The following is a 13,742-nucleotide window of genomic DNA, read 5'->3' on the forward strand; positions in this document are numbered from 1 at the left end:
ATAGATAGCTTGAGGGCCTCCCCGGTGGCGCAGCGGTTGAGCGCTGGGTTGCGAAGCTGCCCGCAGCCTCTGCAGCGCCGGTTCGATCCCGGGCTGCTCCCTGCCGGAGGAGGGTCCCACATGGCATGCAGATCTCTCCTGCCGCCCGCTGCTCCCCTCAGCAGTGTACTTCGGTCCTTCTGCCTACTCTGGCTCTGGTGAATTCTCTCACCCTCCCGCGCTTCTGACTGTACCCAGTGCTTGTATAAATAAACAAACAAACAAACAAACAAACAAACAAATAAATCTTTAAAAAAAATAGATAGCTTGAATAGATTTGGCCTTTAAAGTCAACTTTACAGGAAATACAGATTACTGGAAGAAGTTAAACAACAATATAAGGAAACAACAAGACAAATCTAGAAGGTGAACAATCTGTAGGACAAGTGTCCTGGTCTACCCAACAAATCAGTGTCATGAAAAATGTTACTAGAATAAAGGAAACTTAAAGGACATGAAGTCAGTGTACAGTAGACATTGGCTTAGGCAAACCAGTTGACAAGGACATTTTAAGACAATTAGGGAAATGGTTACAGAGCGTGGGTACTGATGAGATGAAAACTGACTGAAATGGAAAGGTGGAGATCTTAACTAAAGCAACAGATTACAAAATAATATATACAATACAATCTGTTTTTTTTTTTACATTTTTGCCTACTATATTTTCTCATTTTCTACAATGCATGTGGACCATAAATTTAAAAAGCACAGAAAGCAGGGAGGAAGAGAGGAAAACGGAAGGAGAGGGAGAGGCAGAGGAGAGGGAGAGAGACAGAGACCAATTCGCTACCTCAAAGCTCAGATTGTGATCAGTTTCAACACTGATTTGGCAACAACTATTTTCTAAAGATACCACCTATAGACACCGCAACACCGAGTAGGAAGGTGCTATAGTAGAAAGAACATAGGAGTTCAAATTCCAATGTTACCTTTCCTGGTCTTACAAAAGAGTATTTTACTAATGTGGACTTTAATTTTTCAAGTATACAATGGGAATACAACTAACCTACCAATGTAATCTTTATAGCAGCATTAATCTTTTTTTTAAGATTTATTTATTTAACCATATAAGAACTGGGGTACAGGCCACAGGTGTGGGGGGGTGAGTGGATTCACCAGAGACAGAGTGGAGAGCAGAAAAGGCAGATCTACTGAAATACACTGCTGAGGGGAGCAGCGGGCGAGACAGAAGAGGTCTGCTAAACCATGTGGGTCAGCTCCCTGGCCGGGGATAGAACTCAGTTGCAGTGGCTAGCAATAGTTTGATAGTGTTGAGACTTAACCCCTTGTGACACCAGGGAGGCCCCCAAGCAGAATTATTATTAATAGCCTCAAATTAGAAGCTATCAAATGGGTAGTAGAATGGGTAAAACTGAAAGTCTCCCTTTGCAGGTACCCACTCAACTCAAGCAAAATGGGGCCACTGGCCAGCCTCCTCCCCATTAAGGAGGAGACAGAATCTAACAAGCTAGAGGGACTTATCTTGGGCTTTCCAGGGAAACTCCAGAAAGGCCAGGCCTTAGGTATATAGAATACATTCTAGGAGTAAGGCCGAACCAAAATATACCCAACTTTAACAAAGCAAAAAACCAGCTCACCACAAGTTAAAGGTGAAGCAGTAATTTAACTGCTTACTGGAACAAACTTAACATGCTGGTAAATCTATAATATAGCATCTATAATGTACAATGTGTCATAAAAAATTAGTAGACATAAAAAAAAAGAAATGTGATCCATAGTCAAGAGAAAAATCATTAAAAATAGAACCACAGATGATGTAGCAGTTAAAATTAGTAGGAATTTTTAAATAATTGCCAAATATATTTTCAATGTGTGAAATGAAAAGAAATTCCAGGAAATATATGAAACTCTAAAAAAGAACCTAATAGACATCAAAAAAACTAAAAAATAAAATATCTGAAATTTTAAAAATCATTGGATAGTATTAATAAAGGTAGATGCAACAAAAGAAAGGATTGATTCTTTATAAGTCAGGTAAACTAGAGCATGTGCGCACATGCGCACTCGCACTCACGTGTACACACACACACACACACACACACACACACACACACACACACCCTTGACTCAATGACCTGTGGCGCTGTATCAAGAATTTGAATGAATGTGAAACTGTTATCAAAGAAGAAAAATTGGGACAGAAAAAAGCATTTGCCAGAAATTTTTCTAAACTGAGGAAAATCACCATCGACAAATCCAGGATATTCAGATATTGCATTTATCCAAGCCAAATAAATACAACAAAAACCACTTTAACACATCATAGCCAAACAAATGAAAAAAAAATCAAGAAAAAAATACTAAAAGCAGCCTAAATTTTCCCAAAATATTACAAGGAGAGGAAGAATAGTAAGAATACAGCTGACTTCTCATCAAAAACAATGGAGGCTAAAAGAACAATACATTTAAATTACGGAAATATTATATGGTTCCATTTACATAATTAAAAAAATAGGCAAATGTATTTTGTTGGAAGTCAGGGCAGTGGGCACCTCTCAAGGGGTAATAAATAGAAGAGGGCAAAGACTCCTGGGATACTGGTAACATTTTTTTTTTCTTTTTCTGGGTGTTAATTACATAGGTGTTTTCAGTTTATAAAAATTCATGAAGCTATATACAATATACAGGAACAATTTCTGTAAGTATTTTAAACTTCTGTAAAAAGTTAAGGAAAAAACCCTTGCAAAATACATGAAAGGGTTTGGGAAAACAGACATTTATTTATTTATTTATTTTTTTTTTTTTAAAACAGACATTTATGACCTACTACAGTGTATAATATTTACAGTAGGCATTTTTATTAAGAGATATCATCATCCCACAGAATTTTGGGAGACCTACCAGACTGAGAAGACCCATACTCCCCTGGGGGCAAGATTTTCTCTTTACTTTGACTTTATACTCTTTTTTTTTTTTTTAGCATAATGTGTTTACCGCATTTAGTAAAATGTGTATTGACTGCTTGCTTTCCTATTTAGGGTGATGTTCAAACACAGGATTTCATTTAGACACTTTTGTTTTCAAAAGTGCACTCTTTTCCAGACTCCATGTTTTTAATGGCCATTCTTCAGATTCTCGTAATCGTCCCTTGATTTATAAAGATGGAAGTACCATTTCGCCTCTGTATGTTTTCAACATAGCACCTTGGGCTCTTCCAGAAAAGAAAGACAGACAGATGAGAATTAAAACACCAAAAAGGCAAACATCTACACTGACCTAAGCAAAAGACTGCAGACATTTTGATGTACATGTTTCCTCTGAGCTGAATCTTCTTAAGTCCAAAAAAACCAAAAACCCTGGACCACCCAGAGAGAAGACCCAAGGGAGGGGATGCAGATGCAGCTGACCTGGTGTCACAGAAACCAAAGCTACGGCACCATGAACAGCCCAAGCTGCAAAGCTCCTGAATGTTGGCTTTGGCAGCAAACCTGACTTCCCTTATCAGCAGAGATACCTTTGAAGTGTCTGGCAGCCTTCCACCCCTGCTCAAATAAGCTCAGTTTCACATCCTATTCTTTTTTCAAGAGAGGTTCTCTTCATCAGATATGAGAAAATAAAGTTCAATTAATCAGAACAGAGTTTGGCTACTAACAAGATGAAGTAGGCACTAGGAAGGCTGCTGTACAGCCCCACGAACTGTTAATGGCCATGTTACAGTGTGGAGGAAATTCCATCAGGAGCAGAAACAGAATACAGTGGAGGTGGAGATGTAGGGTGGACCCGGAAATAAACGGAAGGGTAAACACCCATCCTCTCCTCCTGAAGTGTCTCCAAGTTAAACCCTTTCTCAAAAGGGCAGAGCACAAGTATACAACCTTTAGAAATCCATTCTTTCTCCATCCAGTCTACAATATTGTGAGCCCTTTCTTTTCCTTTTCTTACCCTATGACAACACACTCTCCTCACATATGTCCCATAGCAGGTACATAAAGTATATTGCCTTTATTTTCAAATCTCTTTCTCCTCTTTTACTGTCAGATTCACATCCTTGGAGACAAAGAATCGGATTGGACTGGTCTGGCAATTCTCTTGTGACTGAGTCACTCATGGGGAAGAACATGTTTAATCTCAAAGGGTCCTAGAGAAAAGTGTTAGCTAAGCCTCTTATATTTCCCCCTTTGCAGCCTTTTTGCATTCTCCACTTTAGTAATGTGACTGATTTCTCTGAAGATTTACCCTTGTCACCCTCCAAGAATAAAGGAAGGAAGCACAACAGGTTGCCTAGACAAACCAGCCTAGATGCTTTAACACGGTTGCAGGGATAAATGTGGCTCAATACAAATAGGTTCAGACAGCTCAGATGGTCTCTGTGCTCCTGATTTTCCCAAGATGGAAACCAGAGTATCCACAGCAGTGGTTCTCCACCCTGGTTATAATCCACATTCCCCTAGGCCCTATCTCAGAGACTCTGAGTCAATAACCTGGGGTGGGCCCTTGGCATGGTATTTTTATTATTTTTTAAATCAACTTTGTTGATGTTAATAATGGAAACTTAGAGTAGAAAAATGTAGGATGAAAGGTCTTACAAGTTCAAACAGCAGAGGTGGGGAGAGGGATAATCTTCACTTAAACTGAATCTCTGTGGAAGTTACCAGGATGCTAAGGTGGGGGTCAGAAAAGATTATCAGCCGAAGTGGGGGCAGAGGGGATTCTCAATCACAGAAGATCAACCCAACCTGACCTCACAGTGATAAATTCACAATAATTTCATCAAAGAACATTATAAATGAACACCCCTTGTCCTGGGGTGTCTGATGAATTTGTTCTCAGAAGTACCCAAGAACCCGAACCCAACAATAATTTACATACAGTAAGATGCACACAATTTAAGTGTACAAGGTGGAAGTTCTGACAAATGCACACACTTAAGTAATTACCACCAAAATCAAGATGGTATAACATTTCCATGGTGCCAGAGTTCCTCTGTGTTCCTTCCAACCCTACCCTTGCCCAAGGCAGTGACTGACCTGCTTCCTATTATTACACATTAGAATTATCCTTTCTAAAATTTCGTATAAGATCACACGTAATCATACCAAAGGTTCTCTGTGTCTGGCTTCTGCTTATCAGCACAATGTTTTTAGAGTTCATCTGCATTATTGGCTCTATCAGTATTTCATTTCTTTTTATTGTGAGAAGTATTCAGATAAGGATATATACCACAATACGCCTTTCCATTCATCCACTGATGGATATTTGGGTTGTTTCCAATTTTGCTATTATAGATAGAATATCAGTTTTCTATGGCAGCTTTAACAAATAACTGCTTAAAACAATACACACTTATCCTCTTATACTTCTGGAGATCAGAAGTACAAAACCAATTTCATTGGGTGGAAACCAAGGAGTCAGCAGGGCTGAGCTCCCTCAGGAGGTGCTGGGAGAATCTGTACCCTGCTTTTCCAGTATCTAGTGTTGCTTCCTTAGTGTGTGGCCCCTTCCTCCACCTTCAAAATCAGTGGCTTAGCATCTTCTCTACGCCTTCTATCAGATGGACTTTCTCTTTGGTCTATAATCTCACTCTACCTCCCTTTTACAAGGACACTTAAAAGTTGTTGGTGATTGTACAGGGGGAGGGAGAAGGGAGGATGATCAAATCAAGGGGGGTGGAGGGATTTTACGGGGATGATAACCAAGATGAAAATGCGTACATTGTACAAAAATGAAAAATGATGTAAAAAATATATAAAATTTTAAAAAAGTTGTAGGTGATTGCTTTTAGGGATCATTTGAATAATCAACCTTTAAACTCCCATCACAAAATCCTCCCATTTATCTAATATGCTTCTATAGAAGGTTTCTAAGGACACCTTCCAGGGATTAGGACATGGACCACAAATCCTGTTATGAATATTTGGATACAGTCTTTGTACAGACACACATTTTTATTTCTCTTGGGTAAATATCTAGATGTGGAATTGCTGGGTCATATGTTAGGTACATATTTAACTTTACAAGAAACTGCCTATTTTCTAAAGTAGAGGAACCATTTTACAGTCTTACAGCAACATATGTGAATTCCATCCATCCTTACTAACACTTTGATATTGTCAGTCCTTTTAATTTTAGCTATTCTAATGAGTATGTAGCATATTTCCTTATAGCTATAATTTGGACCTCCCTGATAGGGATATTGCACATCTTTTCATGTACTTTTTTTGGCCATGTACATCTTCTTCAGTGAAGCGTCTGTTAAAATCTTTTGCCTAAAAAATTTGAGTAGTTTTACCTTTTACTGATACAAGCCCTTTGTCAGGTGTATGTGTTGCAAATATTTGCTCCTATCTTTCATTTTATTAACACTGTCTTTTTAAGAGTAAAAGTCCAAAACTTAATGAAGTCCAATTTATCTTTTACTTTATAGTTCATGCTTTTCACATCCTAAGAAATTTTTGCCTATTCGAAGTTACAAAGATTTTTTTTTTAACTCCCCAGTGACTCTCATGCAAGGCAAAGTTGAGAACTACTGGTCTATCGGAACTCTGACATAACTTTCTCAATGTAACCTGAGTTTAGAAACATATACATTACAGAATCTTAGGGTATTAAATGTAAATTGGGAGTATAGTTACCTGGAATATTATAAAAGAAGGATGCAGCTGAGAATCCTAGAACTGTCTGAATCTATCAACTTTCAAGCCTAAGTGCAAGCAGCTGTAAGGACTAGAAACAGTGCTCTGAAAAGCAGTCAGAGGTATTTTTCAGTGTGTTCCAGCAAAGCGAAAGGAGTGAGAAAGAACAGGATTGTCCTCTTCCTTACAGGAAACAGCATACCCAAATTTATTCCAGTTTAAACTCAGAAAGTAGGAAAAACCATTTATTCTTGGTGGAATTCTTTAGAGCATGCCCCGCACAGAGACTACGTGGAGCTGGGAGTCAGATTTGGCAGTGACTGGCCACCACTTTTGAAGCCACCGCATTAAACAAGTGAAGGTGGCAGCAATAATATTTGCCCAAATCATGGTTCCAACAGGGGTTAGACAGACTGAGCTTTCATTACGTGACATCTTCTATGTCAGAAGCACCAAATGGGCTCGATTTCCCCTGAAGTCCTAGACAAAGTGGGTCTGTTCCTAAGCTGTGAACAGGAGGCTACTTTCTCCAGATGTTATATTTAGCTAAAGGAATCCCCACCATGGCTTCATGCAAAATGTGAACTATGTCCCAGCAGACATAACCACAAACCAGCAGGGAGCACCCCTGAAGGGGCTTCAGTAGCATAGAGAGGCCAATTGTGCAACTACCCTGACATCCCCAAATTAGCTGAATTAGTGGTGTGCCAGATTTTTGGTAGGTTCTTACACTTAATGAGTCTTTGTTTCTCTCATAATAGAGATTCAAGCCCCCAGGGAGAAAAACATACTACCCTATTTCACTCCCAGCTTCCCAGCCGGTTGCCCAGACACCAGGTAGAAGAAACAACCCAATGTTGATGTTCAACACCTCCATACCCTTAGAAGGTCTGTGTGCAAGAGAAAGGTTAGGTTAACTCTGTGGCTGGATTCAGTAGAAAAGAGTAAGAAAATCCAAAATGCCCTCTATCCTGCACAGCACACTTAGAATATGTAGGCTAGGATAAAACCCAAGTCAGATGACTGGACTCAAAAAAATTTTTTTGGCTTAACCTCTAAAGTTTCAACTTCCTCCTTCATAAGAAGGGATAATAATAATACCTACCTCAGAGAATTATTGTAAGGATTAAACAAGATAACACATAGAAAATGCTTAACACTATACCTGACACGAAAAATTAAAAAAATGTTGGTCCTTATTATCATAACCTTTGCCAGTGAATCATCAATCTTAAGATTTAAAAATAAAAAAGTTGATAAAAGAAGAAAACCTATGACTTTTGACAGTGACAAATAGATTCAAATTCACATAAAGTACAGGTGATTCATGGCTGCACCAGAGAAAGATATTTCCCTGAAGCCTGTGCCTCCAGAGAAATACACATTTTCCTTTTGTTGCTGGGACCAAATTGACAGGTAAAATAAAAGGTGTCCATACTCACTTTGTCCTTATTTCTGGAACTGTCATTTACACATGACAATTTCACAAAGGTCACCCAAAATTGAGAAGGAAGCTCCCAGATTAGAATTCCTTGTCATCACAGATATATAGTGTTTAAGATTTAGAAGGCAGTATGGAGATCATATATCTTAAACTCTTTTTTTGTTGTTTAACTTTCAGGAACTGAGGCACAGGAAGAAGTAACTGCTCAAGGTGTCACACTAACAGAGCTGAGCCCAAGAAGGGTCACGTGGAAGAGGCCTCTACTCTGACAGACAAAGCAACCCCCAGGAAGCTTTACATTAAAGGACAGATCAGCCAAATTTACTCCTTCAGATTCTTATCTGATTGCTACATCTTAACCAGTGGGAGTCTAATTCTTCATGTGCAACACATCCTAAACAAAAGGGTCAGGGGGAAGAGGATTCTTCTTTGTTTGTTACTAGAAAGCAGAGAGGTGGTTCTCATTCAGTCACAACAGAATTAATCAACTCTTATGATCTACCCATCCAGATTCTACCTTAGAGTTCTCTGTCTATACTGCAATCCCAAGGGATAAAGAAGATATTATTCAGCCTGTGAGACAGTAAACATTATTCAACAACCCCATGCATATTTGTAATTACTATAATTCAATTGATGAAAATTTGTAAGATTAAGAGAAAATTCTATGATATGCAACTATATACAACAATGTAAATAAATCTCACAAACAAAATTCTGATAGAGAAACCAGGCACAAAAGAGTATATACTGTATGATTCTATTTATATAAAATCATGAAACCAAACAGAACTAACCTCTGTTGTTAAGTCAGAACAATTGTTATCCCCAATTCCCTAATGATTAGAATGGAACATGGGGATACTGAACTATTCTGCTTCTTGATCTGGGAGCTAGTTACATAGATGAATTGAGTTTGTTAAAATGTAATTATCTGAAGGTTATCATATGTCATTTTTCTTCATTGAGGTACAATATATGAACACTCCTATGAATAATTAGAAATTTTTCCTTATACCCCCAGCACAGAAATACACAGCCAAAGGAGGTAAACCGAGACCATGACTTAGTCTTTGGTGAAATGTGAATGGCACTTGAGGAACCAAGAACAATTGTGGCTCTGATATCTGACTGCCTTCAGTATAAATATTTCTGAGATTTGGAGGGGCTAGAAGACTTTCCCATTCTGGTTCTTCCTTAACCTCCTGAAGCTAAGAAGTAAGATAGCTGAAAGATTGAGTCAAGTCTAGAGAGCAGAACATCTCTCACAAAACTTTGTTCTCTGATAAACAGAGAAAATGGAGGAAGAAGCTGTTAACCCTTCCCTTCCTGAAACAATCTAAGTAGTTGACAAGATCACTGAGAAGTGTGGAAATGGTATCTGATTTAATGCCAAGGTTCCACTGAAAGAGGTTCTTAAAATGTTTTAAAATAAAAATTGCACATATTTAAGGTGAATAATATGATAATTTGATGTACACATACATAGTGAAATGATTACTATAGTCAAGTTGATTAACACATCATCTTTGCAGTTATCTTGTGTGTGTGAAAAGACCACATGAAATTCACTCTCCAAGCATATCTCCAATAGCCAATATAATCTTATAAACTATAGTCATTTATTTTAGTCACATAAACACTTCACCAAATATTACAGAATAATTCACATTAATGTCAAGCAACTAGAGCCGATGCTAGAACCACAAGGTGCTGTTACAAAGCACTTAGATCTCTAAATGAAGTATGGGCCCAACCAAAGAACAATCCAGTTGGGCCATTAAAAATAGTTAATGAGCTCTGGAAGGAGTTATCTCTCACTTCCTTCTTTTTATTTGTCAGATGATTGTAACTTTGATAGCCTATCTCTAAGACACAGGGAAAGCTCACTCATAGATGCAATTATGCAAAGGGAAGATTCTAAATCCATTGTTTTTCCATATTGGTACAAATAGAAGAAATTGGATTCTAATTCCAGACCTAGTGAGATCTAGAAAACTTCCTAATAATAAGAATTAGAAAACTAAGAGCTATGGCTTTTTTTTTTTTAAGCTATGGCACTAAGGACAACGGTTCTGTTTATTTGAAGTTCTTTCTCTGTCAGCCTCAAATTTCAAAATGGATTTTGTCAACTGGAAGCCAATGACTTCTTTATATATGAAATCAATGAAATAGACCTATATATCCTCTTTATACCGATAACTTGTGGGAAAATTCTTTGCCTCTTGAACATGGTATATCAAGTGCAATGGCTGAACCAAAACTCATGAATGAATGACTCAATTGTCAGCTCAGGTTGGAGAAAATAGGTCCCCAGGTTTCCAAGAGATTGATTTCAAGCTGACAGGTCAATTTAACCACAAATTTCTTATGATTATCACAATTATTTTTGAGTTTTTCCTTGGTCATCTTTCAACTTATACACAAGGAACTGTGGCAAACAACTGAACTTCAGAAAGCACTCAGGGACCCAAAGACAAAGATAGGTCATGATAAGAAAAACCAAATTCATGAGTTCACCTTGGTCAAGATGGAAACTTAGAAAGAGAACTAAGCCAAAACATAAATATACATGAATTTGCTAAATGATGTAGAAGAGGAAAACATGAAATGACACGGAAAGACCCCACTATCAATAGCTTCCAAATTACTTGTAGGAAATCTACCCAAACAGTCATTATTAGTATACGCAGAGTATGAATTATGCTGCCAGTCTTGGGATTATACCTTGAAAATGGTTACTTTCCCAGGACTACTATGAATTCAACTCAGAAAGAAAGCAAAAAACAGCAATTCAATATTTTTTCTCCATGAGGAGAGAATGACCATGGCAGGGAGCAATCAGTGTAAAGCCTTTTAAGTGGGTCAACAAGATGCTCTTTCTCAAAAAAAAAAAAAGAAAAAAAAAAGATTATTTTACAAGAATGTGTCACACATTCTTATTTACAACAATGTGTCATTGTTCCACCCAAGTATCTCTGTGATTAGAAATAGCTATTTACCTTTTTAAAGAGTCTTCCTGAATCCTCACTGACTTGGACAAATCGAGGAATAATATTATTCAGGTAGATATCACTCAGCGTGGTGTGATCTCTGCTCTCCCGCTTCACCTGGTTTAAGAGGAGATTCCAGCAGTTGACTGGAGAGAGAACATTCTGATCCTTCCTGCAGAGAATAATAAGGAAAAAAAATCAAAGTTGTTAACAGGGCCAACATCACATCACAAAATCTTAACCACCAAAGTCAACCTAGAAATAAATATATCTTTCCTTAAGACTGAACCTCTAGTTTCTTTTTCTAAAAACTTAGTGGCAAAAAAAGGAGAAACTAAGAGTAATCAGAAGGAGAGGAAGAAGAAACACTAAGAGGAGAAGCAGGATTATCGGTTGAGCATCTTCTATGGTCTAGGAATTTGGTGAAAGTTTTTTTTTTTTTAGATTTATTTTTATTTATGCATGCATACAAGAATTGGGTGTAGGCCAGAGGTGCAGGGGTAAGTGGATTCACCAGAGACAGAGTGGGGAGCAGAACAGGCAGATCTTCTAAAACACACTGCTATGGGGAGCAGCAGGCGAGACAGGAAAGGTCTGCTGCGCCATGTAGGTCAGCTCCCTGGTTGGGGATTGAACTCATGCCACAATGGCTGGCGATAGCTTGACAGCCCTGAGACTTTAACCCCTGTGCCACCAGGGAGGCCCCTGGTGAAAGCTTTATATGCATTACCTCATCTAAGCGTCATCATTTCATTGTAAGAAAAGCACTACTGTTATCCACATTTAACTGATTAGAAAATTGCCCACAGGTAGTAAGAAGGAGGCACAGAAACAGTAAGAAGGCATCAGGGACTAGAATCATAATTTTACGTTGTCCATCTAGAATTATGACTCCAAAGTCCATAACCTTAGCAACTGAGTCACTTGGCTTATGTTTAGGGTCAGAGATAAGAGTTAGAGATTCCGTCTAGAGACAAAATCTCAAGAGTACTACAGACTTAATTCTCACACATACTTGTATTACAGAATTCAAGACAACTATTGTACAATGAAGACAACTGTGGAGGTATTTACAATGAAAAAGTCATTAAACATTCTTCAGTTCCACAGATGGATGTAAAGAGGTTTTGATTCACTGATTGCACCATTACCTCATGTCTCATACAACTAAGCACATACAGCAGATCCGAACACATGTATTCCCATACCTTCTACTGCTTGAGAAGAACAACAAAATATCAAAACTAGACAGCTCCTTTCTTTTTTTTTTTTTTTTTTTTTTTTTTTTTTTATAGAGGCATGCTTTATTTGTTTGCTGGTTTGTTTGTTTGTTTTGTTTATACATGCACTGGGTACAGTCAGAAGTGCGGGAGGGTGAGAGAATTCACCAGAGCCAGAGCAGGGAGCAGAGCAGGCAGAAGGACCGAAGCACACTGCTGAGGGGAGCAGCGGGCGGCAGGAGAGGTCTGCGCGCCATGTGGGACCCTCCTCCGGTGGCCGGGGAGCAGCCGGGGATCGAACCGCGCCGCAGAGGCCGAGCGCAGTTTCGCAACCCAGCGCTCAACCGCTGCGCCACCGGGGAGGCCCTCTTTTTTTTTTTTTTTTTTTTTTTTAAGATTTATTTATTTATTTATACAAGCACTGGGCACAGTCAGAAGTGTGGGAGGGTAAGAGAATTCACCAGAGCCAGAGCGGGGAACAGAACAGGCAGACCGATGAAGTACACTGCTGAGGGGAGCAGTGGGCGGCAGGAGAGGTCTGTCGTGCCATGTGGGACCCTCGCCAGTGGCCGGGGATCGAACCAGCAGGCAGCTGCAGGCAGCTTCGAAACCCAGCGCTCAACCGCTGTGCCACCGGGGAGGCCCTAGACAGCTCATTTCTAATGAAAACATTTGTTTTCCCAAAGAATGACTGATTATCTACTAAGCTCAGAGCACTAATCTAAGCAACAGAAAGACCTACATCTGCAAGTTACATTTCTCTAAGGACAGAAACAGAAAGTGAGGGTTGTTTGTGGTATCAAGGCTTGCTGTACACTGGTATCTGGCTGGGCCATATACTCATGTTGTTTAACTTTAACCCCACAACAGTCTTGTAAGAGAAATAGTGAGGAGGTGGAGTCTGGTGAGCTATCGTGGGATGGTTTGTGAGCCCTTGACAGGCCAATGTTAAAAACTCAACCTAAGATCCCTTATATAAAAAGTTCCAACCAAGTCAACAGAAATTCTACTTGGCTATTTTGTCATATGCATTTAGGCAAAAATATGCATCAAATAGACTGGAAATTGATTTAGTTTACTAATACACTTTTGCTATACTATTTGATATAATTTAGATGAAGGTGGAGAGAAAATTATTTTATTGGTGGCCTCTCAACCATTTTTGAGAATTTTTTTTCTCTTTTGGGAAAGAGTTGGTCAGTCTAAGATCTTTTCCTTGCAATGGTCAATAGAAGAACATGGCAATTGTTGGACCAATGGCAGGATTTTTTGGCTTCTAATTTAGAGAAGTTTGGTTTTCATCAGAGTTTGTCTATGTGTATGTGTTGACTGTGTGTTTAGGCATGAGTTCAACTTTCAGTTAAGATGATTCTGTTTCTTCTCCTTCTCCTTCCTCTCACTCCTCCTACTTCTTTTCCTTTTTTTAAATTTTGGTTTGGGGAATCTGATAAGG

General features: G+C 38.8%; 1 protein-coding gene across 8 annotated transcripts in view; it reads right to left on the bottom strand.

Moving 5' to 3' along the window:
* Positions 1-13,742, bottom strand: part of SRGAP2 (SLIT-ROBO Rho GTPase activating protein 2) — a 237,702-nt gene that overhangs the window by 98,585 nt on the left and 125,375 nt on the right. For all 8 annotated transcript variants that reach the window (XM_037497471.2, XM_037497469.2, XM_037497470.2 and 5 more), the window contains exon 4: positions 11,079-11,241. In XM_037497471.2, coding sequence (XP_037353368.1) covers positions 11,079-11,241 — 163 coding nt within the window. The remainder of the gene's footprint in view (positions 1-11,078; positions 11,242-13,742) is intronic.

Source organism: Talpa occidentalis, unplaced genomic scaffold (genome assembly GCF_014898055.3).
Source record: "Talpa occidentalis isolate TD23 unplaced genomic scaffold, MPIMG_talOcc4v2.1 talOcc4.8, whole genome shotgun sequence".
NCBI lineage: Eukaryota > Metazoa > Chordata > Mammalia > Eulipotyphla > Talpidae > Talpa > Talpa occidentalis.